General features: G+C 44.3%; 1 protein-coding gene across 2 annotated transcripts in view; it reads right to left on the bottom strand.

Annotated features, from left to right (window-relative positions):
* Nucleotides 1-402: 402 nt before the first annotated feature.
* Nucleotides 403-22,862, bottom strand: part of rassf2a (Ras association domain family member 2a) — a 39,552-nt gene continuing 17,092 nt past the window's right edge. For both annotated transcript variants that reach the window (XM_059965608.1, XM_059965618.1), the window contains exons 4-11: nt 18,325-18,476; nt 17,569-17,663; nt 15,762-15,922; nt 11,758-11,859; nt 9,896-9,947; nt 8,313-8,434; nt 7,579-7,676; nt 403-5,475 (exon numbers count right to left, since the gene is read on the bottom strand). In XM_059965608.1, coding sequence (XP_059821591.1) covers nt 5,406-5,475; nt 7,579-7,676; nt 8,313-8,434; nt 9,896-9,947; nt 11,758-11,859; nt 15,762-15,922; nt 17,569-17,663; nt 18,325-18,476 — 852 coding nt within the window. In that variant the 3' untranslated portion in view covers nt 403-5,405. The remainder of the gene's footprint in view (nt 5,476-7,578; nt 7,677-8,312; nt 8,435-9,895; nt 9,948-11,757; nt 11,860-15,761; nt 15,923-17,568; nt 17,664-18,324; nt 18,477-22,862) is intronic.

Genomic DNA, 22,862 nt, shown 5'->3' with positions numbered 1-22,862 from the left:
TTCTCCTCCTTCTCTTTCTCCTATGGCCCACTCTCCTCTCCTATCAGATTCCTTCCTCTCCAGCCCATTACCTTTTCCACATGCTTGGGTGATAAATGGGTTCACTTATCACCTTCTAGCTCTCCTCCTTCCCCTTCTCCTCCCCCCCCCCACCACCTTTTTTATTCTGATGTCTTCTTCTTTCCAGTCCTGAAGGAGGGTCCCAGCCCAGAACATCGACTCTCCATTTCCACAGATGCTGCCCGACCTGCTGCATTCCTTCAGCATTTTGTGCTTTGTCTCTTTGTTTAACTTGTCTCTTAGATGAAGGAATTTCAAGAGCATTAAACAAAGCAAAACAGTGTGCAAGCACTGAGTGAGCTCCCAAACAAATGACACTCCATCACGCCAGTCACATTGTTGTTAATTTATGAAGATTTTATTTAACTGCATTCTTTTAAAAATAGCTAACAGTTTCAGCTACTGAAATGTGTGTGAAACGGCAATGACAGAAAAATATAGACTTTTCTATTTACAATCGTTTTCAGCGTAGGTAGAATTGATGACCGGGAATGTGTTAGCACCTAAACCAGGGAAACTGGGTGATGAATTGTTCACCCAAGATTCAGAATGACCCTACTTCAGACAAGGAGTGCAGCCGATGACCGGGAGGACAGCCAGCGGCAGTGTCCTTGGAAAGGCAGCAGTCGGAAGAAAGAGCAGCTGCAGTGAATTCAACAAGGGTTGCTAGGAACTTGCAGGCTCTACATCGAACTAGGGCCTCGGTGTCATCACTTCTTCCACCTTCTGATCCAGTGACACAGACTCCCTTCATCTCAGGAAACGCTTAGGTCATTAACATTTGTGCCTGTCAGGATCAAGGATAACACTCTTTTTTAAAAAAGTGTTTGTCCTGTTAGTCCATACCCTCATTACACCATGTACCATATTTACCACAACCACATTCTTCAGAAACTTACTGCCTTGTTAAACAATTATTATAAAAAACTCTAAATATACCTTGCAAAATACACACTTCCAAAGCAAAAAATGTTATTTGTAACAAGTGAAAACCATCTTCCTCCAAGAGGACCATAATCTCATCATAGTGTTTGGCGGCTTGCGTGCCTCAATGACCTGGAGAGCTACGCTGGCTGGAGTCAGGGCCTTGCGCTTTGGCTCTTGATAGGGTCACCCATGCCAAACAGGTCAAAGAGTAGAGGTCAGACCCCCAGTCCTCCAGACTCGGGGGTTACGATAACGTCAGGGCTAATGACCCTGTCTAGTCAAAAAAACAATTGCTACAAAAATAGCAATGAAGAATTCTCTTACACAGAGATGGAGGACCTTTATCTCTGCCCTAAACGCCAGCAGCATAACAGACAGCAAGAAAGAAAACTTACCGCCAGTTAAACTGGTCTTGCTTCTGCAGTTTCAAACCGGAGAATCTGAATAAAGTCAAGTATATAGCCAAAATTTACCTCCAAAATTGTATCACATACAACAAAAGTGCAATTATTTTCTGAATGAGACATTGTGTGCTTTCTGCATCAGTGAGATAGCCAGTGGTCAAAATCTTAATGTTCATATTCTTGACCAAAATGTAGGTTATTTCTGTTACACATTGTGCTAAGTGCCAGTGGCAATGTCGTCCATTTATTACACCCCTGCATCTTTAATAATATGACTATATGGTAGCCAAGGAGTATGCACTATACTGGTCAGCAGAAGGAAGGTTTTCTCAGGTAGCTATTTAGACCTTGTCGCAATATGATGAAACAATTATGTACAAAAAGGGTTTTGTTAAAAGGATTAAAGACATCAAAACCATCAGGGCATTGAGTTCTGATGGAAGAACTCATCCCAGGAGGGGTTTGTGGACTTTCCTGGAAGCCGTTCGGAAGTAGTGTGGACAAGTCTGTGTCAGTAATCGTTGAGACAGTGGTAGATTGTTCTGGAAGGGAAGGCAATTAGTCTCTTTCATGTAGAGCTGTTTACATTAAAACATCAAGTTCAGTCAAAGCTTGAGTCAAGGAAAATACCCATTCCTTCTAATTTACTCTGACAAAGTATGATACCTTTAGGTAGGAAAGATTGATGGCAGCCAACTTTCTCACCAGGAGCAAGCAGTGCTCCAGGTTCACCCAGGAACTCAAAAGAAGATGAAAGATCCACATGATCCTGTCACCTGAAGATCTCCCTCATGTAACAAGTAGTGCTTCAAACATGCCCGGTGCGAGAAACAAGCCAGGGGACAAAATATCTTCAGCATGTTGAAGGGTTACTGTGTGGAAAGACTGAGCAGTTTGATTCAAGGGAACAGGTGTTCAAATATGTGACATGTAAAACTGCGTGCATTTGGAATCACCAGTTCATTTCTTTATCATAACGTCCACATGAGAGGAAAGTCTACATGTTTAAACATAAACTTGGCTCCACAAAAGCCTGCCAGTGAGCTGCAATCCCCAACAAGTTGGGCCAGATATGCTCTTGAGAAGTAGTTGGGTAATGGGATAACATCTTGTGCATTGCAGCCAAGGGGGACATAGTGTCCGTGGAGGTGGTAGTGTGTTGGGAACTGTGCAATAAAGTCCTTGAAATGACCCATGCAAGATGACTAAACACCAGCAGAGATGGAGAGCCAGGTTGCCACTTCAGCCCAGTTACGGAGCAGCTCCTGCTACACACACACACAGACAGAAGTGGGCCTTCAATCTTTTTGTTGGCTTTCTTCCTCGAATGTTCATGTTACTAGCTTTATAAATGCGACAGTCACTGTGTGATTGCCATCCAAGCCCTGCACAACTGCATCTTAACCTCAGAAGGTTGAATCAGAGTTTCCTAGAACAGTGTTGGGTTTATCTGTAAACTTTTGCCGAAGAATTTCATCTGAAACAATCCCTTCGTGCTCACATCCTATCAAGCCCAGTGATCTTAGACCTCAAAAACATAAGACATAAGAGCAAAATTGATGCATTTGACCAATCAAGTATGCTTTCACATCCAAATTCAATGCAGATGAGAGGGATAAAAATCAGCCAGGATTTAAAGATTTGATCCTGTCTGATTTTTTTTAAAACCCTCTAACCACATTCTCCTGCCTTCTCCCCATAACCGTTGATACCCGTACTTAAAAATAACCCATCAACCTCTGCTTTAAATACACCCAATGATTTGGTTCCCACAGCTGTCTGTGGCAACGAATTCATCACCCTCTGGCTGAAGAAAGCCTACCTCATCTGTTCTAAGTGACATGTTTGTATTCTGAGGCTGTGCCCTCTGATCCTTCAGAAACTGTGCTGGATAAACATGGTAAGCAATCTTCAGCAGCCAGTCTACCTTTGGGGAAATCTATGTCCAATGTGGTGAGGACTACACTGGTGCTTCATACAGTGGATCAACTGTGGCCAACAGGTTGTTGGAACCCCCAACTGGTTTTAACTGGGTATAGGAGATTTGCAGCTGTTACAACCTTGAGCTATCATTAACCAGTTGCATACAGTTGAATACAGACACAAACTGTACTGAAAAGCAATGAAATCCATGTTGGTGACCTTGAGTGAGGGACAAGCACTGATCTCAGATGCAAGAGAACACCTTTGGCAGAGTTGTGGATAGTGTGGAGGGTGGCGGTAGTTTGCAATGTGACATAGACAGGATGCAGAGCTGGCCTGAAAACTTGCGGATGGAATTCAGCCCAGAAACGTGTGAAGTTGTTCATTTTGCAAGGTAATGTTGAAAGGCAGATTAAAGAGTTAATTGGAGGATTTTTAACAGTGTAGAGAAACAGAGTGATCTACGTCCATAATAGATCCCTCTAAGTTGCCATGCAAGTTCATAAGGGTATAAAGGTGTGTTGTATGCTGGCCGTCATTAATCAGGGGATTGAGTTGAAGTGCCACAAGGTAATATTTATGCTGCAACCTGGTTAGTCCACACTTGGAGTATTAGGTTCAGCTCTAGTGACCTCATTATATGAGGGACATGTAAACTTTAGAGAGGGTGCAGAGGAGATTTACCAGTATGCTGCTGATCTAGAGGGTGTGCCTTATGAAGATGGGTTACGTGAGCTAGAACTTTTCTCTTTGGAGAGAAGGATAATGAGAAGTAACTTGACAGAGCTTTACAAGATGAGGCATAGATGTATTAGCTAGCTGGCGACTTTTCCCCAGGGTGGAAATGGTTAATATCAGGGAGTATAATTTTAAGGTGATTAGAGGGAAGTATCTGGGGGTTGCAGGGGAACATCAGAGTTCCTTACACAGAGTGGTGGGTGCATGGAATGCCCTGCTAGTGATGGTGGTAGAGGCAAACACATTAGGGGCATTTAAGAAACTCAGAAAGGCACATGAATGATAGAAAAGAAGGGTTATGCAAAAGAGAAAGGTTAGATTGATCTTAGAATAGGGTAAAAGGACAGCAGAACATTGTGGGCCAAAGGGCCTGTACTGTGCTGTAATCTACTATGTTCACAACCATACCATCCAATCTTTTACATCTTCCCAAGAGCAGTGTTCTTCCATCTAGCAGCATCATCTGCTATCTAGTCTGCGAAAAGTCCATGGCCTGAACAAAGGTCAACTGGACAACAGGGAGTCCTAGGAATGAAGAGAGCGTGAAGGACTGAGAAGCCAACTAAACTTTTCAACAACAGACTTACAAGCTGCAAGGCAAAGCCAAGAGCATCGTGTCATGACCTCATGTGCTGTTGCTGTAAAGGATTCCTCAATCCTGTGTGTGCTTCTGTTTAATAAAACACCTTGCGTTCCTGTTGCAATAAAACATTCCTCACGTGTGAGTCACAATTGGCTGTGCTCCAAGGAACCGCAGGCATCGAGTCTTCCCCAGATCACCACAAGTCAATCAGCAGCTGTATTCCTCGGAAGTGAAATCTGGGAAGTTTCAGAGTTGCCAGTGACTGCGATGTCTCACTGGATGTTCCATCACAATGGAGGTGAAGAGTTTGAATTGTCCTGCACTTTACTCAATATGTCCATCCTCCTAGCCCCTACATGCCAAGAGCAACTTCAAATCAAGACTTAATTTGTTTCAGTCTTTTCTCACCAGCCCACAACTTCTATGCTTCTTTGCCTAATAAAAAGTGTTAAAAAAAAATAGAAAAAAAAATCTTTTCTTAAAAAAAATGTCCATGATTAGTTCTGTTGCTTTCCTGGGTCTCAATCACAGCAGAGTCTTGTAGCTTGATCCAATTGCAGGAGACTCCAAGGCAATCCAGGATGATTAGCAATGTCATTCAGGAATCCTGAATGTGTTGTAGCAAGGGCGATTCAGAATGGCGCAGGGACACGTTACTCAAGGGCAAGCACAGGAAAGCATCGTCTCTGCATGATCATCCAGGTGCCAACAGCAACAAACATCTTCCCAAAGCTATTTTGTAACAGTCACTCCATCAGTTAGAATGAATCTCACATCTGTGCCCAGGACTCTGTCAGTTCCTGTACGCGGGTCTCGATAATGGCACGCATCACTGAGTATCTGTGAAGAAAAGTATCATCTTAAGTCTCAATTTTACTCAAAGACCAGTGTTGGGGGGGGGGGGGGAGTAGGAAAGATTCTAGCATAGGAGGAACGTTTAACTGAATACTCATGATTCTGGAGTCATATACCCAAACATCACAACTATTTGGATTGTTTTCTGTGAAGAGGATTTATACTTCTACCCCACCTTTTTTTTTATTAAAGGGAGCTCCTGACCTCTACCACACATCCTGTATGGGTGAAAAATAAAATTCTCACTTTCCTTCTACCAATTGCTTCAAATCCCAGACTTCTGGATTTTGACCCCCACCGCTAAGGGAAATAATCTGTCATTAACTCCAAGATTCTTAAATGGTATATAGTTCAATTAATTTTCTTGCCAGCATCTCCTCTTCCAAAAACCCATCTCCTGTTTTAGTCTTTCCTTAATCCTTACAGCTTTTCCATTCTGAGGACATATACATCTCCCCTCCCACCTTAAATGAATGCAAACTTAATGGCAGATCAGGGTGCACATACCTAGGGACTATCAACTTATTCACAAGGTGTAAATGACAGATAGACGGCACTTATTGACCATCACAAATCCATTGATTTGGGGGACATGCTAGACCATTTCACTCAACCACATCAGTGGTTCTGGAGCTGCAGAGACCAGACCAGGCAAACATGTCTGAGCAACACGTTCAACACACTGGAGGAACTCAGCAGGTCGGACAGCATCCGTGGAAATGAGCAGCGGAGACGTTTCAGGCCGAGAACCTTCGTCAGGACTGAAGAGGGGGGCAGGGGCCCTATAAAGAAGGTAGGGGGAGGTTGGGAAGGAGAAGGCTGGTAGGTGCCAGGTGAAAAACCAGTAAGAGGAAAGAGCAAGGGGTGGAGGAAGGGAAGCAGGGAGGGGATGGGCAGGAAAGGTGAAGAATGAATGTAAGGGGAAAGCACTGTGTAGTAGAAAAAGGCAGAATCATGAGAGAGGTGATAGGCAGCTGGAGGAGGCAGAGTGAAACTGGGATGGGAGACGGGAGGGGGAGGGAATTACTAGAAGTTGGAGAATTCAATGTTCAAGCATGTCTGATTTCCTTCCCTGAAAGAGATGGACTTTAAAAAAAACAGATGCTAACAATCCGGTAATCAAATGTGACCCACATCTGCTTCTTATATTGCAGATTTAGTTAATTGTACAAGTACACACAGTTTGGATTTGAGCTCTTGCCTCATTTCATTTCTCCAGAGCTCAACATTATCAGCTTGTCATCAATCACCATAGATTGATATGTGAAAACAACCAGGTAACTTTGATGAGGCTATACAAAAAGACATATGGGTTTCTGGGTTCATAATTGTGTCATTGCTTACAAAAGCAAGAATGTCCATCTTTATTATTTAGGAAACATGGCAGATAGGAGAATGGTGGAGCAGACTTCAGGGTACATATAGCCTTCTGCATTTCATCAAACAGTTCCAGCTGGTCGGGAAAGAACTACCCCAGCTCAGGGAAACAAATGTTGTCCAAAATCCATAAATTTCTTTTGGCTCAATGAGTCCACATCAAACTTGAGCACCCAGTTACACAAATCTTAAAATAGTTCCGTTTTTTTCTCCCAACTTTCCCAACAACTCTCCCCAGGTTACATGATTCGTCTACACACGAGGGCAATAAACTAATCAACCTACGGAAAAAGACAGCAGTCAAGCACAAACCATTTTGGTCACAGGGAGAACATGCAAACTCCACACCAACAGCACTGGAGGGCAGAATTGAGGCAGCAGCTCTTCTCACTGCACCACCCACTAGCTATCCCTCTAAATCATTCAGTGAATATCAAACTGCACTTCAAACCAGCCTTCTTTCACTAATCCTTTGTTTTAATTTCATGTATAATATTTCCTGTGTCAATATGCCACACTAGTGGTGCTTACCACTTAATAACATTTAGCCAATTTGTTATCAGTTTTAAAATATTATCAACTACTTCAAATTCTTCAGCACCCATAGAATGAAACTATCTTTAAAAAAAAGCATTAATTCATTTCTCCATTTCTAAAATACCATCTCCATCGCTTAGAAAAGTAATATTAATAGTTTCTACAGGAACTTACTTGCGTGTTAACTTTTTCACTTCGCGATCTTCCTCTTCTTTCAACTTTACAATAAAACTTTGAAGCACTGGCATCTCAAACTTGATGTACTGGGCAACCTAAACAAGGATGGGGAAAAGAAATATCTAAAACCACCTCCAATGAATTAGCAATATTTCCAGAACGTTGGTGGCAATATCACCGAATGCAGTCAACCAGCCTTAAGGAGAGACAGAAGAGACTCTGCAGGCGCTGGAGGTCTTGAGCAGGACACACACAAAGATTCAGGAGGAACTCAGCAGGTCAGGTGATCTTTGGAGGAAAATAAGCAGTTCAGGTTTTTGGGTCAAGTCCTGATAAATGGTCTCGACCCAAGATGTCAATGTATAGACCCCTTCATAGATGCTGCCTAAGCTGCCTGAGCCTGCTAAGTTATGAACATAGGTCCTTCAACCTATGATGTTACACTGACCCTTTCACCTATCTAAAGATCAATCCAAACCTTCCATCGCACATAACCCTCCATTTTTCTTTCATCTATGTGCTTATCTAAGAGTCTCTTAAATGTCCCCAATTTATCTACCTCTATCACCACCCCCAGCAGGCACTCTATGCAGTTTCTCCAGGATCCTGTGTGCCTCACTCAATGAGGTCAGGACTTACACTGAGGTACAAGTCCTTGTCCCACTTCAGAGACTTGAGCACAAAATTCATTGACTGAGTTGTAGAATAATAATAAAAAACTATATACATACATCGTAAGTGACTTCTTCTCCCAGGTCCTTCTCCATGAGGAAGATTTTGGCTATGGCCTCACAAGGTCCCTGAAGAATCCGGGTGATGAGAGGGTAGTCCGAATCCTTCAGTTTTGTTCTCTCTGTGAAATTTGTGGAAATGAGTTGCGAAACTGACTGGGGCTTTGAGATTTTCTTTTCAAAATTATGCTAGTCATGAAAATGTATACTGGAACTACGAAACAATCAGTGCATTTTTTACATTCCTTCTGCCATCAACACAATACAAAACAAAGCCAGTCATGTTTCCCCTTTCAGCCATATATCACAAAGTGGGTCAGCTGCTTTTACACAGAGCACAGGCTCCCAGTATTCAGTGGCAGCAACACCTTAACCATTGTGCTTACAATGCCCAGGGCCATACAGCATGGGAGCAAGCCCTTCAGCCAACTGGCTTCATGCCAACCAAGAACCCATTTAAAATAATTCCACTTCAATCACCCAGCAGTTCCATTAACCACTCACCCACACCCTTAGGGCAACTTTCAGCTGCTAATTCACCTACCAACATGTCGGTATTTGGGTTAAAAGAGGAAATTGGAGCATTTGAAGGGAAATGCAAGCAGTCACAGGAAGAGGGGTGGCACTGTAGCAGAGTGGTGGCACTGTAGCATAGTGGTTAGTGCAATCGCATTATGGTGCCGGCAACCATGCTCTGTTGGCACAGGAAGCATGGCGACAGCTGTGGGCTGCCTCCAGTGCAATCCTTTGACTTGCGTTGGTCGTTGATGCAAGATGACTAATTTCACTCTGTTTTGATGTACATTGAAACAGTGTGAAACATAGGGAGGAAGGTAGCATAGTGGTTAGCGCAATACTTGCCAGTACTGGTGACACAGGTTCAATTCCTGCCACTGCCTGTACGAACTCTGTATTTTCTCCCCATGACCATGTGGGTTTCCTCTCACAGTGCAAAGACGTACCGGTTGGTAGGTTAATTGGTCATTGTAAATTGTCCCGTGGTTCGGGAGATTGCTAGGCAGCTTGGCTTGAAGGGGTGGAAGGGCCTATTCCAAATGGTATCTCAATAAATAAATAAACATTTGACAAATAAAGCTAATATTTAAAAACTTGCAGTCTCCACACAGACAGCACCTGTGGTCAGGGTTGAACCGGAGTCTTGAGCTGCAACCCTGTGGTCTTACCAGCGGCACCACTGGGCAATGTGTTGAGAGTTATCCACCTGCTTTATTCCAAACTTGTGACATCGGTTGCAAAGGGGCTGAAACTGTACAGTTTGTAGCAATTTCTTCTGAGGGTAATGAATCTTTGGAACTCTCAGTGCCTGGTGAGTTGGACCCCAGATATTTCTATATTTAAGGAGACCAGAGACCAGAGGGTTTGGGGACAAAGGCTCAGAAGCATTCTTGTGGCCAGCATGGGGCAGCCATGAAATAAAGAACACAGAGGGTTCCTCCTGCTTCTTTTTTCTTTGCTCTTGTGATTCATTTTACACTTGATTGTCTTTGGACTCGTTTACTGGCATAACCATATACTGTATGTTGCAAAGACAAAATCTTTGTTCAGTCTGAGCAACCACTCACCTCCACTGGTGTGGACAATGTAAAGTGCAAACTCATCTGAGCTGTTTTCAATCTGGAAGGGAATAGAGAAACCTTTAGTTCCAAGTGAAAGAGTTACTCTTGACCCATTTCCTTGTTTACTGAAAGACTTGCATTGTGTAGGGACTTAGTAAGACAGCACTTGGGCTATTTCCATCTCCTTGCTTAAAAGTACAATCCAGACTCCCAACTTGCAGGTTTTGCAGCGGAGAACAGAATAGGCAAGGCCAGTTTTCCCAGAATTTGAAGACTGAGAAATACCCACTTGAAGTTTATAAATCGGCTTGCAAGAAAGAAAAGGCCCAACCGGACTGGAGCAGGAAAGATGGTTCCCTGGCTTGGAAGTCCAGATCTGGAGGATCAATTTCAAAATAAGGGGCAGGCCATTTAAGAAGGATGTCAAGTCACACAGTTATCAGACAGAAACAGGCCATTTGGCCCAAAGTATGCATGCTGACTCTCTACTATCTAACTATACTCATCCCATTTATCAGCATTCAGACTGCAGCTTCCTCTGCACTGATGATTTAAGTGCTCATCTCACAGTGAAGAAGAAGAAAGCCCTGAACTCCGAGTGGAGTCATCGGGACACCGTCGTGACAGCATTTTTTTTTTTCTTAAGCAGGTTTTCTTGTTTTTAATGAGGCTGAGTTGCCAGCTTGATGCTCAACCCAGCACGGATGGAAAGCGTGCAAGGGAGCTGGCTGGATTTGAACTCAGGAGCCTTCGCTCTGAAGTCTGGCGCTGATCCCACTCTGCCATCAGCCGGCCATCTTACAGTAAGTACTTTAATTATTCTGAGAGTACCTTCCTCCAGAACATTCTCAGATGGTACATTCCAGGTTACAACTTCCCTTGGAGTGAATTTTCCACCCTCACCCATCAACAACAATTTCCTCCAACTCTTTCTCCTCATCTTATGCCTACACCCCCTGGTGTCAGATATCTCTCTCTTTCTCACGGGAGATAAAGTTTCTCACACTCCACTCTACTGTGCCCCACAAACTTTGTCTCTCATCCTAATGCAGGTTTATTGCCCACAGTAAACTGCTACAGTATAGGTGAGGGTTAGAATCTGGAGGGGGAAGCAGAGAGGTTTGACAATTCATTGATCTGGAACGTTGACTCTGTTTCCTCCCCACAGATGCAATCTGATCTGCTGAGTGTTTCCAGCAATCAAAACCCAGGAATCAAACCCAGTGTCCTTCTCACAGTCACGTCCCTATAACGACTCGGTGGGCCTGTGTTCATGCTGTATGATTGCACGTTTCATTTAATGTAATGGAAGAAGGATCAAAAACACAACTGGGGAAAGAGTTTAAGGAAAGGCAGTGAGCTTGGGAGGGAACAGCGGACTACAGTGTTTAGTTGACTGATGTATCAGCATTTCAAATGGGAAGAGCTTTAGAAGTGATGGCCAGCAGAGACTGGTGCAGGCAGCTTCAGGAGAGCAGGTGGGATGGATACAGACAGTGGCATTCTGAATAGACTGGAGCTGAAGGAGAATGGAGGCAGGTGGTGTCCTGTAGCCAACAATGCCCTCATGAGGAGGCAGAAGATGAGGGGAGTGGGTCTTGCCAATCCAGAAAAGAGTTGTGGGACTTACCAATACAGAGAGAAGCGCGATCGAGTCAGGTGAATAGGAGTGAGAAAAATAATTACAGCAGCTAACATCATGCATCTCACACAGAGGCCCGAAACAGTGATGGTGGAGAGATGTGACAAGTGCCTCCCCAGAGCAGCTCCAGTCTGAGTGCCCTCAGAGTGACTGGGCAGACTGAAGTCTCATGCACATCCAAGGACACGTTCCCCAACATCAGCCCCTTGGGACATCAGTTGCTTACCTTAAACTTGTTGAGGAGCAGGTTGAGAACCTGAATAGTGCTCATGGTGCTGTTTACTCGGACGTTTGTGATGGAGCCAAAGGCTGGAGTGAAGACGGACGTCTGCAAAAGAAAGTTACGAAGCTTTTTGTGCAAAAGGTATGGAGGGAAATCAAACATCGCAAAGCCCCCATCTCCATCTTACCATCAGCTACCACGGTTACACAAAGCACCCAGTCACTGACGAGTCTCTGGAAACATCACAAACTATGTGGAAGCAGGTAGTCTTCCTAAAGGCAATGCAGAAGAACCCCATTTACATTGACAAGTAAAACCCGAGGATGCTGGACTTCTGAAATGAAATGGCCACTTTATTAGCTACTGCTGCTCATTAGTGCAAATACCTAATCAGCCAATCATGCGGCAGCAACTTACCGCATGAAAGCATGCAGGGGTGGTCAAGAGGTTAGGTTGTTGTTCAAACCAAACATCAGAATGGGGAAGGAATGTGATCTAAGTGACTTTGACCGTGGAATGATTGTTGGTGCCAGATGGGGTGGTTTGAGTATCTCAGAAACTGTCTAGAATTTAGAGAGACTGATGTGAAAAATAAAAAAAAAAATCCAGCAAGTGGCAGTTTTGTGGACAAAAAAAAAACCACCTTGTTAATGAGAGAGCTCAGAGGAGAATTGCCAGACTGATTCAAGCTGACAGGAAGGCAACAGTTACTTAAATAACCACACACTACAATGGTGGTGTGCAGAACAGCATCTCTGAACATAGGTTTGAGGATGGGAGAGGTACAGGGAATGGCAACACTCAGAAGGTTCAGCAGGTGAAGGGTTAATGGCTGGACCATCAAAGTACAGCACAGGCAAGATGCCAGATTTGAAGGAATGTAAAATTGCAGGGCTGGAGGAGTTTACTACAACGAGGAAGGGAACGACCATGAGGCATTTGCAAACAGAGAATGGATTTTTCTTTTTTTTAAAAAAAAGCTTAAATGAAGCATCACAGATCATAAACAGAAAGGTTATCATAACTAGGCCAGTGCTGTTTAGGATGCAGGCAGTATTAGTGCATGGTCACATTTTACTGTTTGTTAGGGAGGGAAGGGGATGGCAACTGTCATGAATAAAAAATTTCCACCTGACTGAAGCAGGGGAGGGTCCAGCATTATTAATAAGGTGAAAATAGCCCCTAATTTTAGTGATGCCACATTGAGATAAGGGGCTGCAAACCCTCTGGTTCAGTGACAGGCAGTCTCTGGGGACAAGGGTGGAGTCAAAATCTGGGCAAAAGTTTATCATGGAAGAAAGAGCATGCACTCATTATGCTGTTGGTGAAAATTTCCTTCTCAGCTTGTGCAGAGCGAGGGAGGGGAGAGCAAGAGAGGTGAGGGGGTGGGGCCAGGGAAGCAAACAGCTGGAGGAACCCAGCAGGACAGGCAGCATCTGTAGAGACAGATGTGGGTTCAGTCCAGACCCTCACTGGGGCACAGAACAGGAAGAACAGATCTGGAGCTGGATGACCTTCGAACTTGCTCTGCCATTCATCAACTGCAAGGTTAAGCTTTCTATCACAGTACTATTTTCCATCTATCCCTCTGTTCTCTTAAATGACAAAAATCTGCCCAGGTTTTCAATGAACACAATAGTTGAACCTCAGCAGTTCTATTGTGGAGAGAATTCCAAAGGTTCATTGACCTGTGAAGAAATTTATCCTCATTTCATTCCTCAGTCCCATTATTCTCACCCAGTGCCCCCAGTCCTAGACGACACAGTTTCCATCTGGCCTGTCAAACCTTTACAAATTTTGTAAATGAGTGACAGCTGCTGAGCGCAGAGCAACAGGGCAAAGGCAGGAGACCTGTATCCACCCTGCAGACTCCGCTGAGGGAGGTAATACGTCATCTGTGGTGTCAAGGTCTGACTGAGTCTTATTAAGGGTAATAGAGGGAAAAAAAAGGAGCTGTACTGTTTCCAGTTAAAACAAAAAATGGTTGATTAAAAAGGCAAAGATAAGACTGCAAGTGCTGGAATCTGAAATAAAAAGATTCTAACTGTAGTGTAGTGGATGGTATAATGCCATTTCAGCACCAGCAATCCCACTTCAATGGTCACTGGTGTCTGTAAGGAGTTTGTATATTCTCCCTGTGACTGTGTGAGTTTCCTCCAACTGTCCAAAGAGGTACGGGTGAGCATGTTAATCGGTCGTGTGGGTGCGATTTTCATTGTGCCAGTAGGGTCTATTATCCTGTTGTGTCTCTAAATAAAACCCGGAGATATTAAATGCTGTCTGGCCTGCTGAGATCTTGTTCCTTATGAGATTGGCTACTACTTTTGAGAAGTTACGTTCCTCACATCACCTCCCAAATCAAAAATTGTGTTTCAGAACCGGAAAACAGTTCCAGCACTGATGCTTTCCAGAAGCATGGCCACAGTTGTTGTACCAGCTTCCACATGAAGGTGCAAGCACTTCCCAGGAATACCACCCCCATCAGTGAACCACATGCCCTCAATCTATTGACATTGACTCAGTGACAGAAGCTTTCCTCATTGGTTAGCACCAGAACAAGACAGCACAATAGAAAATGAAGTGCAAAACAGCTGGTTAGGAAATGGAGGATGATGGAAATCTTGAACACTTTCACAACTAGAAATGATGGCAAAACTTGAATGGATTGAGTTTGGTTAACCAAGGACGTTGGGTGGTATGGGACAAAGAAAAGCATGCTGGGTAGAATGGCTTGGAGGGGGACAAATAGCATCATCCTTTTCTAGTATCAACACACTGACTGAACATCCTTCTAGGTGAACTTTCCACAATGAGCTCTGATCAGGAATACAAGTCCAGGTACGATTTCACCTTCTAAAGAACTTAACCTCCAAGCCTTTCCCATTAGGGATGGCAGAGGCATAGTGTGTAGCATAACACTTTTACAATGACAGTGACCCAGGTTCAATTCCTGCTCTTTGTGGATTTCCTCCTGGTGCTCCAGTTTCCTCCCACATTCCAAAGACATGCAGGTTAATTAGTCACGCGGGTGTTATTGGTGGCACATGGTTCCAAGCTAGATCTCTAAATTTTAAAAAAACCGATGTCCAGAAACACTGAGCTGAGGAGACCTACACTGAGAAATTGTCCGGGAATTTCCAGAAACTGAAGTTTCTGTACACTACATTTTGGAAAAAAAAACTTGTTAAATGATAACCCCAAGAGATTCTGCAGATGCTGAAATTATATTTACGTATTTATTTATTGAGCTGCAGTACAGAATAGGTCCTTGCCCTTCGAGTCTCACCACCCAGTAATCCCCTGATTTTACCTGAGCCTAATAATGGGACAATTTACAATGACCAATTAATCTAGGAAACTGGTGTACTCTGGAAAAACCCATAAGGTTACAGGGAGAATGTACAAAATTTCTTACTGGCAGTGATAGGAATTGAACCTGAGTTGTCTGCACCACAAATCGCTGCGCTAACTACTGCACTACCATGCTGTCATCTTGATGCAACACTCACAAAATGCTAGAGGGAGTTAGCAAATCAGGCAGCATCTATGGGGGGTGGGGAGAAGGGAAGGAATAGTCGATGTTCATCAGGACTGATCAGACCTTCATCAGGACCTGATCAGAATAACTTGATCTGTCCTAAAGATGGGTCTTGGCCTGAAATATCAACTGTTTATTCCCCTCTGTAGATGCTGCCCGACTTTGAGTTCCTCCAAAATTTTGTGTGTGTTGCTTCCTGTTTCACTAAGCAGGGGGAGAGGGTTTAAAAAAAAAAGCAGAAAATCCCGAGTTCAGGCAACACCTGTAGAAAGGCAAATTAATATTTCAGGTTAAAGACCATTTTGCTCGACAATCAAAGGGAAACAGGAGGTTGTATGATAAAAGCTTTAGAAAACGTGTCACTCCAGCCCAGGAAATCCAAGGGTTAGCTCAGCTGAGGGTGGATTCCTGCTCAGCCAACACGTGTGCTGAATTACAGCCTTAACTTTTCATGGAGCTGCACTGTTACCTTGTGGTTGTAGAAGTGACCATTGATGGAGAAGCGGTGGCGTCTGATTCGCCGCTGGTCGCTTGGCGACCGCAACTTGTCTCTGCGAAGAACTCCAGCGTCACTCTTTGTTCGCATTAGCTGTGAGCTGCCCGGGTCAGTGGAGCCACCATCCTGTGCCTCTGGAGGAACAACAGAGCAGGCCACGGTGTCACTTTCTTATCACCGACTGAGCCAACTTCCCTCTCCAAGGAGGATTTGAGGCCCTCCACCCACTCCTCCAATGGCCACTGTACATGTGCAAGCCCAACCTAGACCACCATTGGTAGAAACCCACGCTTTCTCCCCATTGCTGCCACAGCAGAAATACTGCGTGTGTATTGGAACTCCAAATCTTAGAGAGTAAAGCTGCTGCCTCACTCCAATTATTTGGGTTCAAACCTGACCTCCACTGTTGTCTATGTTGACTTTCATCTACTTCTCACCATACAAGTTTCCCTCAGGTGCTCTGATTTCCAGCCAAAATCCCAAAGACTAAAAGTTCAATTGGCCCCATGGCGTGGGTGAGTGGTAGAGTCCAGGGAAGGTTGATGGGAATGTTGGGAGAATAAAAATAGGAAAGGGTAAGATTAACATAAATGGGTGCTGGATGATTAGTACAGCTTTGTTGGGTTGCTGGCCTTTTTTCTGTGCTGTACAACTTTGGCTAACCATTGAGCTATTCCTCCATGGATGGCATTCGTCTCAACAGGTGCCCTTTCCAAAAGGAGTGCAAATTCCCTTCTTCCCTGCACACCAGCAGCAGTAGCCAAGTAAGCATTTCAGGGATCAGGTCAAATCTAACCACAACAGCTAGGCTATTTAAAATGTTAGTGAGATAAATCAGGATTCAAAATTTAGGATTGGTGAATTATAGGATTAAGAAAGCAACCTTCTGACGCACCTATGCCACCAGACCATGGCAGGGTCATTGACTCTCATCTGTCCCCTGAAATGATCCCTGTTCAAGCAGAACCAACAGTTAATTTGCCAGTGAAGTGACACAGTTTACAAATTAACAAGATCCTTTTAAAGGCTGCCTCAGCATTTACTGCCCTTTATGACCATTGGACAAAGCTAAGCCTCCCCTAAGCAGTGCCAACTGACCAGAGCCACACAAGAGACCACAAGAGAGGGGACATTGGCAGAAAGCTCTGCTCATGGCCTAGTGCTTCTCTGAGACAGATGTCAGCTCTGGTCTGAATTCAGATCACCCTCTCATCAACAAAGTCCGGACCTGCAGTTGGATTTGATGAAGGCACAGGGCCAGGGTATCCCAGCCTATCCAACCCCAGTTTGTAGGACTTCGGAGATAACTGGATTCCTAACTGTTGTCCAAGTCCACTCAGTTTTGGCTTTCATAACCAGTGACCAGGTTACATTCAAGTCAAGGAGACCTTCATAAATTCAGGGATGTCTCGGTCAAGGTGACAGAACACATGTCATCACACCTAGCTGATGAACATGGCATCTTGCTCACAGAACAATGGTATAAAATGGCAGGTATGGTTCAAGGCAGGGATTTAAAGCTGATCTGGACCATGGCAATTGTTCCAGCATTGACAGAGCAGTTTTATCAGATAAAACCAAATAAAATATGAAAGCACCATTCTCTTGCAGAATCTGTCATTTCCAATTTGTCAGTTAATGAGGCAAGGCCGCTAGCAAAGTTGGGAACGGCATGCAAATTAGCTGTGACGCCCAAGAGCAGGCAGACATCATAGAAGGGATCCTCCTCCAAACATTAAGGTGACCCTGTATGTCCATTATTTGTTGAGAGTAGCCTTACTAGTGTCACTGGGAGCGGCTGAAGCACTGGTCTCAGGTGGACTCTCTGACTCTTCCACCTTGATGTCTGGCAGCACCCACGTCAGTTTAGACGGCCTAAGGAAGAGGAAGTCATTGGAAAGCAACAATGAAAACAGCAGTTACACCAACATAGAACAGTACAGCACAGGAACAGGCCCTTCAGCCCACAATGCCTGTGACAAATACTAAACTAAATTAAACTAAAACTCTTCTGCGTGATCAATATCTCTCCATTCCCTGCTTGCTCATGTCTATCTACTATATCTACCATATAGCAAAACATTCCAGGGACCCACCAGTATGTAGGAGGAAAAATTCAAAACTTACCCTGGACGTCTTTAAAGTTTCCCCCACCCCTTGCTGTAAATGCACGCCCCTCTGGTATTTGACAATTCCAACCTGGAAAAAGGATTCTGACTGTCTACTCAATTTATGACTCAATTTAAAAATCTTTTATCAGGTCTCCCCTCAATCTTTGATGCTTCAGAGAAATCTAACCCAAGTTTGTCCAACCTCTCCATTTAGCTCATACCCAGGCAACAGCTTGGTCATCTTCTGCACTCTCTCTAAAGCATCCTGCAATAGGACAACTAGAACTGCAAACTGAACAGTTAACCAGGACATTCAACTCAAAAATGGATTACATTATGATAACCATGTATTATTTCAACAAGCCCACCACTCCCATTTCCTGTTGCTGCCCTCTCAGGTCTAGGAGGGATGGCCAGCCCCTTACCTCTGTGCTTCCACACTGCATCCGGAGTGCCAGGAGGTTGATGAGGGAGGTGGCCGTATACGCTCGTTGTCATCCTGCATCTGTAACCGGATTGGTCGCCGCAGCCCCCAGGAGATGTTCAGGAGACCTTCGATGACCAGCTCCTCCTCCTCCTGCAGTGGAAGAGCACGTATTCTCAGCCACTGAGGAGGGAGATTTGGGCTACACAGCGCACACTCAGCAAAAGTGGGAGGGAGCAAATACAAGTCAAAGCAGGAGTGAATCCTTCAGCCACTTCCACCAGCTCCACCACTCAACATGTTCTCAGTTGATTCTTCACTTCAATAACATCTCCTGGCACCAACACACTTCCACTGAATCCCTCAACATCGGAAGCTATCAAACTGTCTTGAAAACACTTGGCAGCCGAGTTTCCACAACTCTGGGCGGAGAATTCCAAATAGCTACTTCCCCAGTGAAGAAATTTCTCCCTCGTTGTAGATGACTGATTCCTCATTCTGAGGCCGAGAGAAACAGGCCAAGACAACCCATCCCCATATCAATCTTGTCAAGCCTCCCTCGAACTTTGCAAGCTCAAGCAAGATCACTTCTCTTTTTCCTAAACTCAGACCACAAGTGCATGTGAAGTGAAAATCTGACTATCTCAGCTAGAAAATTGTGATAGAGGTGTGGGGGTAAGGACATAGATGGGAGGTTGAGGAGATGCAGAGAGGTAACTGATACTGGTGCCAGGTAAACAAGAGGTGATTGATGCTCGTGGTGGGTGAAGCAGTATGGATTCAAGTTGGGCAAAATTGTCTGTGCTTGGAACAGCTTGTTCTGCTTTTAACCACATGCGATAATGCTTAAAATAGAAACCACCAAACTTATAGGAAAATGCGTCAACAACAAAGTGAGGAACAGGAAGCTTTTTTATTGCTCAGTTCACCAGCTGTCAATGCTCTGTAACCCTTCCTTTGGACCCTTGCTCAACACTGAAGGCATGCCAGCTCAGTGCAAGAGTTAAGCCAGCTTAGTCCACATGTTCACCACAGTTCTGCAGTCTTTTCAAGTGTCGATTTGGCTTTTGAAAGGCAAAATTAAAATTGCTTTCACAGCCATTGTCCTAACCCCTGACTGTCTGCTCAATTCTAACCATTTACCATATAAAGAACTTTTGCAAATCATATTTCTTTGATATCTGCTGCAATCAGTAACAACACACCAAATGCTGAGCTCCTCCAGTGTTTTTTGTGTCATTACAAGGTACTCATGACTTGTGCAATCAAAGACTAGTTAGACTATTTGCAACTTCCTTGCTCGTGCCTCTATTCTTAAAGACCAGGATGCTTTTACTTCTTAAAACTATTTCAATAATCAATTTACATATACACCCTTCTATCATATTTAGAACTGAGCCCTCTAGTTTCTCCCCTACCCATTCCTCCCACAGAAATACCATATTTATATCTCCACCTCACCCAACCCCAACTGCCATTCCACCAGTATGTCAATACAGGTCCTTCCCAGCTTCCAAACACATGACTTGTGTACACATAAACTAGTACTTGGGAGACCAATGGGATGGGTTTTCCAGCTGCCGAGGGGTGACAGACATCTTCTGCCATGTGGCAACTCAGTATTTGGCTGCCTTTCCAACTGATAATGAACTGTTATGAACAGATCACATAAACTGAATCCTGTTGTACCATGAGAGGGACCCGTACTCTGTCCTTTATCCATTCCCATGCACTGGCAGTGTCCATCCAAAGGTGCTTCTGGACTGAAGAGACAATTAAAATGCTCCATTGTGGGTCACGAGTTGTACACGAAGCAGAAAGGATAAGGGTAGCAAATTTCCTTCTCTAAATGAAACAATCCAGCAATTATGTATTTAAAAACAATGCAGGATTTATTCAATTACTGTAACATTTGCAGCTACCATGTGGGATATGTGGGATTTGAACTCCTCTCTGAACCAACAGCCCTAATCCTACTTTCCAGTAACTTAACCAATGCATCAGAGTTCCCGTAACTACTGCTAATCCTTAGAGTTCACTGACAAGTTTTGCAGTGCCTTCAGATTTGAAATTTGAGCTTTGTACATTCAAGTCATTGATGTAGGCAGCAGGAAAAGTCGGTTGTTATAGTAAGCCCTTGGAAAACCACTGCACGTCTCTCCAGTCCAAAAACCACAGTTCACCATGCTCCATTTCCTCTCACTTATCTATCCACAAGTTAAAATACTGCATTAAATCAAACAGCCTTCAAGAGGCTCACTGCACTTAGCTTGTCAATTTATTGCCTCAAAAAAAAAAGCAACTGGCATTTGTGCAAACTCTAATCACATATCCCACAGCCACAATCTAGCAAAATCCACACCCAGTCACACAAGAAGGTAATCAGACAATATGAGCAAAGCTTGGCCACTCATGTCTGTTTTAAGAAGTTCCCAAAGGGTAGGAGGGGAGCTGTATTTCCAGGAGGAATTTCCACTGGATATAGTCCGGACAATATTCAGGCATTGGCTATTGAACGATAAGCAACAAACCCAGCCCAGGCATGACCATCTGCGACAAGAGTTAGATCAGGACAGATGACAAAAAACACTGATGCCGTAATCTACAAGGGCAGAACAGAACACTGGAAGAACTCAGTAGGTCACATGGGATCTGTAGAGGCAAAAGATGCAGGCTGTTGAGACCTTGCGTCAGTACAGAAGCAACTGGAGAGATTGCCAGAACACAGCAGAACATAGGGAGGTGGAACAAAGTCTGGAAGATAACCAGTGGAGCTACATGGGGACAGAATGATGGGCAGAAGGATCTAAGTGGGGGCGGGGGTAAGGGTGAACAAAGGAAGCTGTAGTTTAGACAGGCAGGGGAAATTAGTATGTTCAGGAGAACACCGGGATTTAAATCACATACCCTTAACATTTAATGGCATTATCACATATACAGAGTTCCCACCTAAATCCTGGTAGTCACCATTACTAGGAACATATCTAGACAAGGATAAATATTTTGGCTACAAGCAGTGAATAGCTGGGTATGCTTTGACATGTGTCTGGTCTTCTGACATTGCAAGGCCCTTCATTATCTATAAAAATAGATGTTTAGAACATGACACTGCCCTCACTCACCTGGAGAAGAAGGATGCTTATGTTAGAATGCTGTTCTTGGGCTACAGATCAGCATTCAACACCATAACAACCCTCAGGCTCAACAAGAAGCTCAGAGATCTTGGCCTGTACGTCCTCCCCCCTTGTACGGCTATATCCTGGACTTACTGTCAGATCACCAGCAGGTGGTAAGGACGGGCACCCCCACCTTTGCCCCTCAACACAGGAGCCCTTTCCTTTTCTCCCTGTACACTAATCACTGTGTAGCCAAGCACAGCTCCAATCTGCTGATCAAATTTGCAGATGATGTGACTTTGATAGGCCTTATTTCCAACAATGGCGAGAAAGCTTGCAGAGGGGAAGTCAATGCCCTGACTGTGGTGCCAAGAAAACAACCTCTCCTTCAATGTCAAAATACGATCGAGTTGATCATGGGTTACAGGAGGAATGGAGACAGGTTAACCCCTACTGACATCAATGGGACTGTAGCTGAGAGGGTGAGTAGTTTCAAGTTCCTTGGTATATATATCACTGAGGATCTCACTTGGACTGTACACACAGGCTGTGTGGTGAAAAAAAACGCAACAGAGCCTCTTTCACCTCAGATAACTGAAGAAGTTTGGCATGAGTCCCCATACCCTCGCAAGAGAGGAAATATGCAAATGCTGGAAATTCAAGCAGCACACACAAAATTCTGGTGGAAAGCAGCAGGCCAGGCAGCATCTATAGGAAGAAGTGCAGTTGACGTTTCGGGCCGAGACCCTTCGTCAGGACTCCATATCCTCAGGACTTTCTACAGGGGCACCATCAAGTGCATCCTGCTTGGCTGTGCCTGGCGTGGGGACTGTACTACCCTCAATCACAGGGCACTGCAGAAGGTGGTGTGGACAGCCCAGCACATTTGTGGATATGAACTGTCCTCTATTTAGGGCATTTACAGCAGCAGGTACTTAAAAAAAGGGCAGCGAGGGACTCTGGCCACGCCAACCACAAACTGTTTCAACTGCTTCTGTCTGGCAAATTGTATTACAACATTAAGGCCAGGACCAACAAGTCCAGGACAACAGCTTCTTTCACCAAGTTATATTGATCTGATTGCATATCTGACTGTACATTGTATTTGACAATTACAATAGACAATAGACAATAGGTGCAGAAGTAGACCATTCGGCCCCTCGAGTCTGCACCGCCATTCTGAGATCATGGCTGATCATTCACTATCAATACCCAGTCCCTGCCTTGTCCCCATATCCCTTGATTCCCCTATCCATCAGATATCTATCCAGCTCCTTCTTGAAAGCATCCAGAGAATTGGCCTCCACCGTCTTCCGAGGCAGTGCATTCCACACCTCCACAACTCTCTGGGAGAAGAAGCTCTTCCTCAACTCTGTTTTAAATAACTGACCTCTTATTCTCAATCCATGCCCTCTGGTACTGG

The sequence above is a fragment of the Hypanus sabinus genome, chromosome 1, assembly GCF_030144855.1.
Source record: "Hypanus sabinus isolate sHypSab1 chromosome 1, sHypSab1.hap1, whole genome shotgun sequence".
NCBI classification, from domain to species: Eukaryota; Metazoa; Chordata; class Chondrichthyes; order Myliobatiformes; family Dasyatidae; genus Hypanus; species Hypanus sabinus.
The sequence above is the reverse complement of the archived record's forward strand: the minus strand, read 5'-3'. Positions and strand labels throughout refer to the sequence as shown.